The 14,357-nt window shown below is 37.3% G+C and overlaps 2 protein-coding genes across 11 annotated transcripts in view; one reads left to right on the forward strand and one right to left on the reverse strand.

The window, feature by feature from the left end:
• Nucleotides 1-3,900, reverse strand: part of trioa (trio Rho guanine nucleotide exchange factor a) — a 95,421-nt gene extending 91,521 nt beyond the window's left edge. For 5 of the 8 annotated variants that reach the window (XM_042745967.1, XM_042745962.1, XM_042745960.1 and 2 more), the window contains exon 1: nucleotides 3,534-3,900. In XM_042745967.1, the coding sequence (XP_042601901.1) occupies nucleotides 3,534-3,603 (70 nt within the window). In that variant the 5' untranslated portion in view covers nucleotides 3,604-3,900. The remainder of the gene's footprint in view (nucleotides 1-3,533) is intronic. The other 3 variants (XM_042745964.1, XM_042745963.1, XM_042745958.1) reach the window with 1 other exon arrangement.
• A 1,384-nt stretch (nucleotides 3,901-5,284) lies between these two features.
• On the forward strand, nucleotides 5,285-14,188 carry si:ch211-13c6.2 (uncharacterized protein LOC100000125 homolog). Of its 3 annotated transcripts, none has more exons than XM_019123938.2 (14): nucleotides 5,285-5,520; nucleotides 5,680-5,748; nucleotides 5,877-5,945; nucleotides 7,973-7,997; nucleotides 10,153-10,239; nucleotides 10,426-10,574; nucleotides 10,661-10,777; nucleotides 10,886-10,928; nucleotides 11,028-11,748; nucleotides 11,880-11,943; nucleotides 12,501-12,578; nucleotides 12,667-12,768; nucleotides 12,854-13,421; nucleotides 13,577-14,188. In XM_019123938.2, the coding sequence occupies exons 2-14, from the start codon at nucleotides 5,689-5,691 to the stop codon at nucleotides 13,801-13,803; spliced, it is 2,310 nt and encodes a 769-aa protein (XP_018979483.1). In that variant the 5' UTR covers nucleotides 5,285-5,520; nucleotides 5,680-5,688; the 3' UTR covers nucleotides 13,804-14,188. The 3 variants fall into 3 exon arrangements, with proteins under 3 accessions (XP_018979483.1, XP_042600981.1, XP_042600982.1); XM_042745047.1 differs by having other exon boundaries at nucleotides 11,031-11,748; XM_042745048.1 differs by lacking the exons at nucleotides 5,285-5,520; nucleotides 7,973-7,997 and having other exon boundaries at nucleotides 5,679-5,748.
• Nucleotides 14,189-14,357: the final 169 nt, after the last annotated feature.

Genomic DNA, 14,357 nt, shown 5'->3' on the forward strand with positions numbered 1-14,357 from the left:
TAACCCAGCGAATGTAGGTCAATACGACCTTTCCCTACCACACATGGAGACAGAGAGAAGAGCCGAACCAGAAACTGGGAGAGAGAAACAAAATGACAGGGAGAAGGAGAGATAGAGAAGCCGGATAAATCAAGAGGCAATGACAAAACAGAGACATAGAAGGAGAAAAGGAGAAAGAGAGAAAGAGCCTGGGGTGAACGGGCTGAATGCAGGGACAATCCAGCTGGGGTGGTAACAGTCAACGACAGAAAATGTAACTCCTCAGTGCGAACCACATGACGTCTGAGTGTCAGAAAAATTCATCTAACGCTGCAGAGAGAAAAACGGAGCCACTGCCAGGCCTCCAAAAACTACCAGGGGGCCTATTAGCCAAGGACAAAGGCACCATCAAAATCAACAGAAGAACAATTAAGCACACAATGCAAAGTTCAAAAAGAGTTATACAGGAACGAGAATGAACATACAACTACGATTTTAATATTAAGAGTAAGTACTCAAAAAGAAATGAAAAAAAAAATTCAGATATATCCAAGGACATTTATAGTGACGTGTAATAAAGTTAAAAAACCTTCTTCAGTCCTATTTTATTATGTTGATAGTAGCACTATATAAATCATTGGGTTTCGTTCACAAAATGTGTGTGAAATCTGCGTAGCTTTGAAAGCTGCATTAAAGCGTTATTGAGCTGCAAGGTTTCTCTCTAAAACAACACAGATATATAGCTGACTAGCGAAAGATCAGTTATCTGGGTCTGTATAAAGGTGTCTATAGTGTTTGAACTGGTTTTCAGGTTGGCACATTTGTCATTGCTTGAGGTTCTGTCTTTAGAGAGTGTCATATTTGCTAAAAGTGATGAAAGGCTGTAAAAGAAAGGTTGTGTGGAGATGATTTGAGTGTGTTTAACTTCGAGCACATGCTCTCTCTTTTAGAATACTCCAAATTCATAAACATTAGAATGAGATTTAAAGCAAATTCATGTGCAACAATACGCGCTGTGAACACAATTATTTAGTGTATGGCTCAACCAATGGCACATGTTTGGGGATGGGGCGATCTGTTTTGGGCAGCTGGAAAGTGTTTGGGAAACATGTTTGAAAACTGTCATTTTTTTCCATTTCCATTTGGTGGTGCAAAAATTACACACATAGCCTTTAAAGACAGTTTTTAAAATTTCATGTCCATATTTCTTCATGACTTAAACTAGTCTAGATTGTGCTTTATGTACTCAATAAACAAGTCACAGATTAGTCCCTACACGTAAACTCCCAAGAGCTTTAAAAAGTTACTGATGAAGCCAATCAAAAGAGTAGCAGAACATTTTCAAAGTGTTAGAATTTACTACAGCTGTGAACGAATGAACTTTGAAAGAATTGTCAAGAATTGACCAGACTCACAGAATGAAGACTCACACGATCCTACAGAAATCATTAAGATTTTGTGCTCAAGAAACATTTATTATTATCAATGTTGAGAATATTGTGCTGCTTATTATTTTTGTGAAAACTGTCCCATTTGATCAACATAGTGTACCATTGCTGAATACAATAATGAAATTATTTCCAAAAATAAATAAATAAATCAAACCCACCCAAACTTTTGAACAGTAGTGTATATCATCATTGATGTATTAGACAGCAGACAAGAAGATTCATTTCTATGGCATGTAGACGGATGATAAACTCAGGGTCAAGGTGTTTAGTGAGTACAGGGGTGAGGAGGTGGGGACATGAGACAGAGACATGGTCTGTAAGCTGCTGCGTGTTCAAACATGACGGTACACCAATATGAGCAAAAACTGAATAAGACCGAACTTACTCATACAAGCAGACAGGACAAATCACACAAACATCAAGAGGCTGTCAAATGGGTAATAATATTAAACAGTAACTTAGCAGCTTTGCTGAATAAAAGCAAGATGCTTAAAACCATAAACCTCTTAAGGGTTCTGGAACAACCAAAGATTTCCGGTGTGAAAACAGAGAGATGCAGAACTTCCAATTGTGGTTTCACTACCTAAACCAAAACAAAACCACTTCGCTCGTATCTCAAGAGGGTACTGCCTTGTTTACTTTCGAGAAGGTTACCCAACAAAAAACAAGCTGTTATAACCCGATTTGCTATTTAAGGTGGTCTCCCAGCCTGGCCAAGCTGGTGTTCAGCAAGATGGTCCTCCAGAATGACAAACTGAAAGTCCCAGAATCCACGTGAAACCGGCCTGACCAGGCTGGGACATCAACAGTCCAGCTTAGGCTGGTTTAAGATGTTGTTTTCTTCAGGATAGGACTTTGTGACCTAGTCTTGGACTAAATATTTCCTTAATGCATTCTGCAGAGCATTAAAATGTGTCTGGTGAATGATTAACCAGTGCTGGTACATCCTGCTATCAGAAAACTGTAAGATGTGTGTCATTCTCTATATATATGTGTTATACAAGCCTGTATACATCATCATCATCATCAGATAGCTCTCGGTTATTTTCCTGCATATACCTCATTACATCTTCACTAACATAAAAGCAATCTAATATTTGATTAAAATGAATATAATATTCCATATGCTACTTCAAGACAAGGTAATTGTGTCATCAATCTTTCTGGAATAGCTTCGCTAACTTAGCAACCAAATGCTACACGAGTCAATCAGGCTGCAGATTAAATCTGTTTCGAAGCTAAATTAACCGAAATAACCACAATCGTGTCTGCCGATATATTTTACACGAATAATGGCCTTATAACGTTACGTGCTGTGGTATTAAATAGTCTTTCAGCACATCACACCATGCTAGCTAGTTAGCAGGGAGTCAGAGAGAGCCACGCCAGGTCATTGTTTACATTGCGGACTACCTTTGATTCTCAGAGCCGGCTGATATTTCATATAATATTGTCTGTCTGGCTGACTGATAGCCTTGTGTTTGAAAATAGCAGCATGTCATTTACCTTCGATAGGTAACAGTTGATTTTAAAGTGGCATAAAGGGGACTGAATTTACTTTATTTTTATGGCTGCCTCTAAATCAAGATACTATAGTATAGTACTAAAGATGATAATAGACTATATTCATAGGGGGGTTCTGGAAAAAAAAACTGTTTATCTGTTCGTTTTAATTTTTTTATGCATAAGGTGGCCTGCACAACCCTCCAGCTAACCTTATTTCTAGCTACAAGCTCTTTTATCAATAAGTTGCACGATTGACCCAAATATACTTAGCATAATGATCCCTATTATCCCTTACTGACTAAGCTGATCAAATCTATAAGAAGTGAAAATGATTTCTGTAAATATCTAACCAGCTTTAACCAGCGAGCACCAATGGCTCGCACGAGCTAGCGACACAACCAGCTGAAATTTCTCCAGCGAGGCTGTTATAAACCACATCTTCAACCTAATGCAAGTTGTCAGACCAGCGTAGTGGTGATTTTTGCACTTAATGCATTATATGGTACAAACTCGACTGCAAATGTGCAGGGCGACCCCGCTTCCCCACCCACCCTACAGGAGCCAGTGCACGAACAATGTCCCACAGCCCTCGCTTACCAGATTTGAAGAACGTAGCTATATCGGCCGCGTCCTTAGCCGCCTCCTCGGCCCCTTCCCCCGAGCTCATGGCTGTGGCGGAAAACACACAAAAAAACCTAATATCCAAATCCTAAAGTTGTTCTTTATTCCCCCCACGGGCAGAAGGATTTAGAAAAGATGTCCGCCCCAGTGTCTGAAGAATGATCTGACACGGACGGAAAAAGGATCACTTCTGAGGGCTGGGGAACATCACAAAACCTCCTCCATCTTGGAGAACACACATTAACAGCGCCGGCCGGCGGCTCTCCCAAGCGTAGCCGAGACCGGAGTCGGGAAAGACTGCAGGGGGCGGGAGTTCGCTTCCGAAAAAGCCTCTTTCCAAGCCTTTTCCCTTTCCCGTGACCTTAACTGGGTCCTCATGGGCCCCATAATGATTTTTTAGGTACAATATGATGGATTTTGAAACATTCTCTTAACACTTCAGAGCCTCTTTATGATCTATATTTATTATAAAGTACAAATTGATGTACCAAAGATGTCTTATTGGAATTGATTATCTCTCTCAAACCTAAGATAAAAGTTTTTATTGTAAACCCATTCCTGCTAAACATAATAATGAGGTGACTCAAGCCACAATATTTTGTTAAAATGACTGAACACTCAAATGTTACTCTCATATTTTCTTCAAGTCATTTCTGCCCCAATTTTAATAAAACATTCTTGTAGTTTTCTCTTAAAACACTACATGGCAACAATAAACACTACACTTCCTAAACACCTGTAGCAACTCAACTATATATATATATATATATATATATATATATATATATATATATATATATATATATATATATATATATATATATATATATTGGGTTAATGGATTTTCACAATTTTGAAGTACACAGTTTGTTTAATTGCAAGTGAATGAATTAATACATTGTTATAAAACATGAGATATTATGAAATGCTAAAGTTAACTGAAATTATCCAGGAAAGGGTTGTTTTTCTTTGCCTTTTTTTAAATCTTGATATACATTAAGACCTATTAAATATAGGTTATATATATAATTTCTTTAGGAATCTTTAGACCTGTATCCAATTTTTTTTGGCTTTAAATGCAGGTCAAATTTAACTAAAAAAATCTGTTTCTTAGAACAAAACAAGTTTGCTGTTATGCACACATGCTTTAAAATTCCTCTTGTCGTTTTTATTTTATAATTTTATCAATCTTTTTGAAATTAAACTGTAAAAGAGAGGTAGAGCCTAAGGTGTTTGTCTTTCTCAGTGGAATTAATGTATTGTATTTTTCTGGGAAATGTCACTTATTGCATCACACCGACATCTGGTGGGGAAAACTGTCTGTGCACCAATTGTGTAGCGTTCAGATAATCAATGTGTGCTGCATTTGAACAGAATAATGTTTCTAGCTCATCTATATAAAAATCTGTCAAAATATGAAAAATCTGTGATCTGTTTTGTCCCAAACCTGTATGAATGTCTTTAGCGGACCACAAAAGAATGAGTCTCGGTCACCATTCACTTTCAGTATATGCTTTTTATTGTGAATGGTGACTGAGGCTGTACGTCGCTTTAATTGTACATATATTTAATTTTATGTTCCAAAAAAAAAAAAAAAAGAAAAAAAAGAAAAGAAAGAAAGAAAGTCACATAGGTTGGGAACAACACAATTTGGATTTTTTGATGAGCTATTTGTTAACCATCCACTAGGTGGTACGAAGGTTTTTTTTTTTTTTTTGCAGCAAAGAGAATTGCACCACAGAAGAAGTCGAGGACTGAGGAAGTGGCCTAACGGGGGGAATTTGCGTTAGACCATTTTTGTTTCATTTACGTCGTTGTTGTTTTTTTTTTTACATTTTCAAGAAGAAACTGGAAAGAAGAATAAATACTTTTAAGAAAATAGTTTCGTGTTGAGTGCATTAAAAGCGCAGATCACTAATTCGCTAATCTTGTGCTAATTTTTGCGAGCGAGGCTTTATAACAGGTGCGTCGCAAATATGATTTATTACGTAGATGTATTTAATATGCCAAGTGTAATACGTTTACTTGATTCATATATTCTCTACTGCATTTATTTTGCATGGTTTGACCAAGATCTTACTGTAGGAATAGCACTCAATAACACAACACTGTCTTGTTTTAGTTTGGAAAGATGGCGGATTTACTGACTGTGTACGACGACGACCAGGCCAACAGCTTCATTGACTGCACGGTAAATCTGTCTTATTTTGACCCGAGGTCACTAAACAGTTATTAAAGTTTTTCCTGTTTATTAAAACCTCATGTAAATGCATTGACCTAACTCTGCGGGACTTAATATCGATAAATGTTGTTCCTCAGATCTGCGATAAAAGAATACGGGGAGACACGCATTTCAAAATCCACGTGACCACTTTACAGCATTTGAAGGTAAGGAGAGAAAATTCAGTGTTGTGACTGAAGGAATGCAAATAATAATTTATAATAACTAACCATCAAATCAGCATATTCAAATGATTTTTTTAAGAATCGTGGGACAGGCTGCTGCTAATTCAGCTCGGCCGTCACAGGAATACATTTCAATTTAAATAGAATCGATTTTTTTTTTTTTTCTTTTTTTTTTTAATTGTAGTATTTTTTTCCCCAGTGTTTTATTGTATTTATGATCAAATAAATGAACCTTGTTGAGTATATTTTTAACAACATTGAATATATTTTATTTTTCTAAACTTTTGATTGATAGTACATGCATAATTTAGTATTTTTGTGTTTTGATATTTAAGTGGTTTCAGAGTATAATACTTCAGTGTGCTGTTTTACTCACTTTTCTGCTTCATTTAACTTTAGGATTTCTAAGGAATAGACATCAACCAGTGAACAACATTTTGCCTGTTCATTTCTTGTCTTAAGACACTGTGTACACAGGTTACAACCTTGTATACAGGTTATCTCTGCATTTCTTTACCGGTCTAAAAAACTACTCTTTTTTTTTTTCTGCTTTTAAAGCTAATTAGGAGGAGTTGTGTGGACACTGGAGTGTTTTGGACTGTTTGATTACAGTTTGTTTTGTCTTTGTCTTTACCGTAAGACAGTGAGATACCAGTCCAATTACATTTCATCTTGAGGACCAAATGCACTTTATCATTTTAGAGGTTTATCTTTTTGCTTTAACAAGGGTTTCTACCCCAAAACCCTTGTTTGGATCTGTCATGGAACCCTTGTCATGGATCTTCAATCTCCAGAAGAGATGGAGCTGCTTGAAACAACATGTATACTCTTGTACACTTCCGTCTATTTGAGAAGATTCAAGAGCACTGTAACATATTCCATTGTTTGTTTGTTTTTTTTAGTCTGAGGGCATCCTCACACTACTCAAATAGTTGTCATCTGCACTAAAATGTGCTGTAGTTTGACAGCCTATAGCCAGTTTGGCTGTTGTTGGTGCAGCAAGATGATGTTCTTCTTCACAAGACTGCTAAAGGATGATTGGATGCTGCGTGCTAAAATACCAGGAGTTGTCAAAATCTACCAGTTCCAGTCTGATTGGCTGGCCACAATATTTCCAGGAGTCAGACTGCACAGTTTTTCTTTTAAAGTTTCTCAGCTGTTCCTTGTTGCTTTGGTTTTCCAAAGCTTGTGAGATTCTCCTTGAGTGACACTCCTCAAGCACAATCATATATTCAGCTTGATTTCAGATTTGTGCATTGGAAATAGTTTATACTTATGTTTGGTCAAACGGGAATTCTGACCATACAGATCTTCCCATGTTATTTCTGTTTTGTGTATTCTTTGTGGAGACTGCTGTGCCTTTAGAGCTACGGTCTGCAAAGGGCTGGACAGTAAATAATCCATATTTATTTCTATTATATCACTTAGAAACTTGGTTGTTTTATAAAATGGCACAGGATACGAAGTCCTGCTTAAATCCAGGAACACTTTTTTATCTTTGTTATTTTGAATGACTTCTATCAAGTATGCTCTGATTGGACTCTGAACTTTCTCATTCAGATTTTTTTTAGCTTTTACAGTTCCATCATGGCATGTTACTTTTGTGAAATGCCTCATCATTCATCTTAGTTCCTCTCATGAACAAGTGAAACCCAACCTTGTAGTTTTTTTTCTGGAAAATGTGGGATTCATTTTCCCATACACAATGCTTCCTTCATCATAACTGTACTTGCAGTTCTTCAAACTTGCACTTTTTGTCCAGAATGATGCACTCTATGGTTTCCACAGAGCGCCTGGGGAAAAGTGCCTTAATCAAGAGGCCAATGATAAAAGAAGGTCTCTCCTATTGGGGTTTGGACCATCTACCATCACAACACTCTTTGTTGCTTGTGTGTTATTAACCTCTGTTTACTTTATTTCAGCATTGCAAGTAGGTCCTATGAAGTGCACATAAGTAAAATGTATAATCACCTGTGACTGTTTTTCCTCCACTGTTTATCTCTTCAAAGAAAGAGGACACCCTAGCTTCACAAGGTAAGTAGTAAAAGTCACAACTTTATCCAGAATTACTTTTAATGTCTAGGCATCTCACGGCCCCTGATTCTGTTGGATTTCTTAAAATAAATGAGTTTATAGTGTTCCTGTGATTAGTCCTTATTGCGTTAAAATAAAGTGAAAATAAGTCAGATCAAATTTTGTTCAGACAGAGTTATCATCAATGTAATAAGATTATATGAAATGTCCCGGAATCAAATTAATTTATTTTTGAGAATATATTGAAATTTAATGTGCTATTTAAAAGCACATATAATGAATCATATCAGGAAATTCAACCGAAATCTCAAGGAGTTTGTAAGTATCCAGATTGTCAGGTGTTCAGAAGGGTTTCCTTAGAGAAAAATGTCCTTCTCTCATTAAAATGTTTGGACATTACATCTATAAAGCTCACAGGATTCACCACCGATGATAGGAATCATCACAAGAACTGAAGACCTAGAAGCTAGAAGACTTTTTTTTTTTTTGGTCTGTCATGGATTTGAAGACAAAGAAGAAACATAATCATGTTGGAATCACACAGACCTGGATTATTTTTATCCATTAAGTGGATTTTTCTAGTTGCAGTGAAGATTGCAGTGGAAGATTTAAAAAACTGGAATAACATTTTTTGTTATTCAAAGAATAAAACCTGTATCTGTTTCAGGATTTTAGGGAGAACATGGGTGAGTTTTTCAACTTTGTGTGTAAGGTTGGCATGCGATGGAAAATGCAACCTTCTTTTCTTTCCTATCATGCCGTGTATCTGAGTGAAACAGCTTCTTGAATGAGAAAAAAATGGGACTTGAGTTTGTTTATCAGGATTTGATTGGCCCCGCTGCGATCGTTTCATGTAGGTGACTGGTTGTGGTGGGGAAGTAATGAAACTCGTTCAGCTATTGGACAACTTTATCGTCCCGCCTTCACTTCTCTGATGTGTACATTGATGCAATCATGTCTTTGATTTAAAGATTATAAGGACATGTTTTAAAAAAAAAAATAGTAATGATGATGTGCACATATAAATCTTTATAGATCTGTAAAATTTGAACTTTCAGGACCTTATGGTTCAATTCATTGTTCGTGCCCTCCAGTATGTTTTTTTTTTTGTTCAGTGTGATGTATGATGTTCCCCAAAAACATCATACATGCTGTAAATAGCACAAAGCTTTCAGTGTGCTCAGCAGATTTATTTTATTTTTCAACTTCAAAGTGTCCCTGTATAAATTGGTGATTACTAAAGCAGCCATTGAGGACAACACAAGGAAGCATGCCATACACATTATGTGTATGGACAGTATCATAGCTGGATAAGTATAAATTTCTATAGCATCTGGTTTGGTCACAATCTTGGGGATACAGTTTTGCCATAGGAATTTGTAAATGCTAGTACAGTCGGTGTACCAGCTCATCACCTGGGCAAAACCTGTTTCTTGCACTGTGAAAGATCACTTTGCTTGATGCTGGAGGATTTTCCCAAAGCTTCTTAGATTCTAGAGATCTAAGATGCCCATATGGATTGGACAGTTTGGTCTTGTTTCAGCATTATTCCACAATTCGAGACCAGATTTTCTTTCATCAAGTGACGTCTTTCATGATGGCTAAAAATTGGAGGGACTCTCTGGATTCTGATGGAAATGTGAGGTCTCAGCACAGATATGGTGGAAATAGCCATTATATAACAGTACAAAGGATGACTCAAGAACTGCTTTGCCTGCCAAAAAGCCTCAGATCTAGATCAACACCTTTAAGCAGAAACAATGTTTGTGGAAATGAATTTTGCCTTGTCTGTTTGAAAGTAGGTCAAATAGAAGCAAACACCAACATTTTGTTTTAACACCGAAATGAATCTTCTTCAGCTAATTTGTGGAAATGTTTCTCAAAGGTTAATACACTGTGTTTAATTTGTACCAAAAAAAAACAACAACCATTACTGTGATCTGACCTGTGTGAACAGGTAGATACAGCTCATAATAACGTAATGCATGACCTTGCACCTTTTGCAACTGTGTCGGTTTATATTTTCATACATATTTCGCAGATTCTGCAACTGTAGATTTAATATAGGATTTTCAGACATAAAGAATATATGTATTTTGTATATTTGTAAACTTCTGAAATGATCATGTTTTATGAGCTGATTCTGTCCTTGTAGGAGAGATTCTGAGACCCCCTCCACTGCCGGAATGGACAGACATAATAGAATATTTGGAATACCTGAAACTTGATGAGCCCATCATTGGTAAGATGACTTCATAACCAAAACCATTCAGAGTAACATACTCTGAAAGGCAGTGGGATCCAAAATAACATTGGAATTTGAACCCCATTGACTTTTATTGTATAGCTGAGAAAAGTACTGAGACATTTTCAAAATATCTTTTTCACTTGAAATACACCACTCACTCTTCCTTCTTTTTTTTTTTAGGTCTCAACTCCCTGATACAGATTCCAGATCATGTCACTGACGATGGCAAAACTGTGTTGAAGTACAAGTGCCGAATGTGTGTCGTGGAGATGGACCTTTACAGCATGGTGGCCCATATCGTTGGACGTAAACACAGACAAAAATACTTGGTATGGTGACTTTGTTCCTCCTTATACTTTTAATCTTCTACTGTTCGGAGTGAAATAAATAGTTTACATTTGATCTGTTTTGGCAGGAGCTGAAAAGACCAGACTTGGTGACATGGCAAGACAACAACCAGAAACAGCCAGGTCTCGTTGCCAGAGCCAAAGCTGCAGTAGTCGAAAAGCAGGAGGGATGGGGAAAGCCAGTGGTATTATATTCTAAGTGGATGTGTTGCTTGTAAAATGGATTATTTTGAAGAACTTTGGATAGAACGCATAGAAATTTGAATTAATATGCATCTGTAATTTCATTTTAGGCACTCAAAAGACCTCAGGAGAAATTCAGAAATGTTTTTCAAGGTGAATATTTGACCTTTCAATCACCAGCTGGGTTTTCATAGATAAGAACTTTTTTTGTGTGTGTGAAATTTACCCTTTTTTCTCTCTCTTTGTAACAAGCAGGAAGTGATTTACGGGCTAGTGTTCATGAACAACCCTACTATGGACAAGACTCCCTTAGGAAGCCGCCTTTTCCTGAACAGGTTCAAAAACAGACATACTTAGATGAAGAACGACACGGAAGACCCTATTATACAGGAGATGAGTATGACCAGTACAGTAGACCTAATAATCCAAGTCACGCAATCCGCCAACAATACTATCCAGAAGAAGACCGACATCAGAAACCTCACGATGATGCCGACATTCGAGGAAGATACTCACAAGGTGATGATTATCCTGAAAGAGAAATGCATACTAGGCCCTATGCAGACGAAGGTGGACGGAGACTTCAAGAAGACTATGAAGGAGAACGTTTTGGCGGAGGACAGTTCTCAGGAGGCAAAATAAACCGATTCAATGACAAAGACCTCCGAATCCGCCCGGGAGCATCAGAATATCAGAAAGAGCAAATGGAAGGTAGGCAGTATGCAGCTTATGAAGAGAGAAATCCTGCCATGAATCCCATGTCAATGCATGGAAGAAATGAGGAGAAAAGGGGGACCGTCAGAGAAATGCACAGTAGGCCTTGGGACAAAGCTAATGAGGTACAAGGTTACCCCCCTATGTTTGAACCCAGAGATCCAAGAACATATTCACAAGAAGCGGTTCCAGCTAAAAAGAAAAAGAAGAGCAGATTCTCTGATGCTACCGCAGAGGAAATAGCACTCGCACATACAAGGTCATTTCATAATCATAGTTGTTGCTCAATATTATGAAATTTGATGAGTGTTTTACATAGAAATTACATAAGGCTGGTGTCTTTAATGTTTCCTCTTTTTTAAATTTTTTATTACTAAATTCTCTTTTCAGACATTCATATAAATCCACCCTAAAAGAGAAACCAAGAGGAGCACCGTTTAGAGCAAATCCTCCGGTAAAACTGCAAAGACCCTTATTTACACTCAAATCAATTGTGCATAAAATGTTCTACTTTAAGATAACATGTTTTTTTTTTTAAATATGGTGTATAGATATTCCTGTGATATACTTTGTCATGAACTGCAATTAGATGCAGTTATCATTTAAACGCTTTAGTCCATTTTTGTGAAGTCAGGCTAATAGTGCAGTAATATTGCAGACAGATTCTGGTAATTTTAGTAGGAATACAGTAGGAATTCTCTAATTCTAACCTTAACGTAAGCAGATAGTGTGATTGTAGATGTTCTTTGTTTCTAGCATGGATTGTATTCACATTAATCAAACTACAGTTGGCTTCATTGTTCACATACAAAACAGAGTGATGTGCCACATGTACTCAATGTTTCAAATGTTTAATCACACACATTGTGTCATATATACTTCAACAGTCAGATGAAGACTGTGGCTGGACTATGCATTAACCCACTGTAGCTCCATTATATTGGTGTGATACAAATGAACTTATGGTGTTTGTTTGGAATACTTATTGTTTTTTGTTGTTGTTTTTTACAGTCGTTTAATAACCAATTTGTGGATTCTGGGAGTACATCCCATCTTAATCCAAAACATGAAAATGTTCTGGACATACTTGTGAGTGCAGAACATTTGACAAACATGAAAAAGACTACTGGATAAACTGGAGTTTTCATTTGAACTGTTTATTCGGTTTAAATTACAGAATGACATCAAGATTGATAACATGGACGATGCCAGATTCCTTAAAGAAAAGCTGTGCACAGTTTTGAAAGAGTTTCAAGAAAACAAATCCAGAAGTACTGGGGTAAGCGCAGTGCTATCTGCTAAGAATGATTTTCATTTAATTCAGTCTAAATGATTGTTCTCTATTTGTCGTCCTTCATCTAAAGGGCCATACTTCACAACCTGTCAGTGATCATAGAGGGGTAAAGCAGACAAGGGATGATCCAGATGGCATGCATTTAGAAAAGAGAGGTTTCCAAGAGGCCAGACGATACGATGATGGTCCCAGAGGTTTCCAAGAATCCAGACAATATGGAGATGATCCTAGAATGTTTCGAGAGGTCCGACAAATTGGGGATGACCCCAGAAGTCTTAGAGAGACCAGACGTTATGAAGATGATTACAAAGAGTCAAAACGATATGATAGTTATCCAAGTGGTCTCCAAGAAGCAAGGCCGTACGCCAATGATCCCAGAGGATTTCAAAAGACGATGTTACAAGAGACCCCACGAGATCTTCCCCATGAGAGGAGACGTTATGATGAAGATCCTAGACAAAAGGAACAGCATTTTGAAGAATATTCAAGAACAGAAGCTCCAAGGAGTACTCAAGAGACGAGATATTATGAAGATGATTACATTGGCTTTGGAAATTTGGATCCGGAAAGAAATTGGGGACGTTCATTAGAGCGTTTTGAGAACAGAGGCCCGGCAGATGTTGAGAGGGGTTTTCAAGGTAGTCATACATCCAATTTTTTCAAATGCTTGTATGGCAAACTAGTCTTCCTGAGGACAGATGACGAGGAATAACCTTGTGATTACAGTGTTTTGGAATATAACATCTGCTATATAAACTCCCTGATTGATTCTTAATGGTTGTCTTGCTTTCAGAGAGCTTTGGCAAGCATCCTGTTCACTTCCAACCAACCTCTCTACAAGAAGAAGCAAGGATGTATGCTGGGAGAGCGCAGCAGAGGTCTCATCAGAGTGACCGTCAACCAGGCGACGAACCCTACGACCCGTTCCACCCATCATCCTCGCCACCTCCAGAAGCGTCCAGCTCCACCAGTCTTGACAAGATTGCATCAACTCTTCTTGAGCTTGTGGCTCGTAGATAAAGTTAGGCTTATCAGTCAGAAAGTTCATTGTATAAGATGGTTATAGCTTAACAATAGTCTACAGTGATTTATCGTCTTTATGTAAATTCTTACAAAATCATCCAGTAAATGGAATACCGTTTTCATCCATACATACTGCTTATCCTCTGCAGGGTCACAGAGGGCTGGTGCTTATCCCAGCATCTTGGGGCTCCCACGTGCGCACACACACACACACTTGCTCATTCATACTGTTTTCAGTTACTACCTTAATTCTCACTGCTTTTAGTTTAAGATTTGTAGCCTGCTTGCTATTGTGTTTTCAGTTTGGTTTGTGTACTATGAAACTAGTGGGTTTTGTTCAAATGTTTTAAGAAATATGATTGAAAATAAACAGTTCAACCCATTTCAGCTGTCCTTTTTGTATATATTTTGTTCTTTAATAAATTTACATCGGTTTTGATGTGTGGCATATATACAATAAATTTAAAAAATTTAAGTTTGGTTGTGTTTTTATTATTATTATTTCAAACACCTAGTGCCCAACCCTTGTAAATAAAGAAAATTGTGATGAA

The sequence above is a fragment of the Cyprinus carpio genome, chromosome B19 (genome assembly GCF_018340385.1).
Source record: "Cyprinus carpio isolate SPL01 chromosome B19, ASM1834038v1, whole genome shotgun sequence".
In the NCBI taxonomy this organism is placed as follows: Eukaryota; Metazoa; Chordata; class Actinopteri; order Cypriniformes; family Cyprinidae; genus Cyprinus; species Cyprinus carpio.

Excerpts from the sequence above, each read along its gene's own strand:
- si:ch211-13c6.2 (XM_019123938.2), top strand. The coding sequence starts at position 5,689 with ATGGCGGATTTACTGACTGTGTACGACGACGACCAGGCCAACAGCTTC. Across the intron at positions 7,998-10,152 it reads GGACACCCTAGCTTCACAAG|GAGAGATTCTGAGACCCCCT; the intron begins GTAAGTAGTAAA and ends CTGTCCTTGTAG. Across the intron at positions 10,778-10,885 it reads AGGGATGGGGAAAGCCAGTG|GCACTCAAAAGACCTCAGGA; the intron begins GTATTATATTCT and ends ATTTCATTTTAG.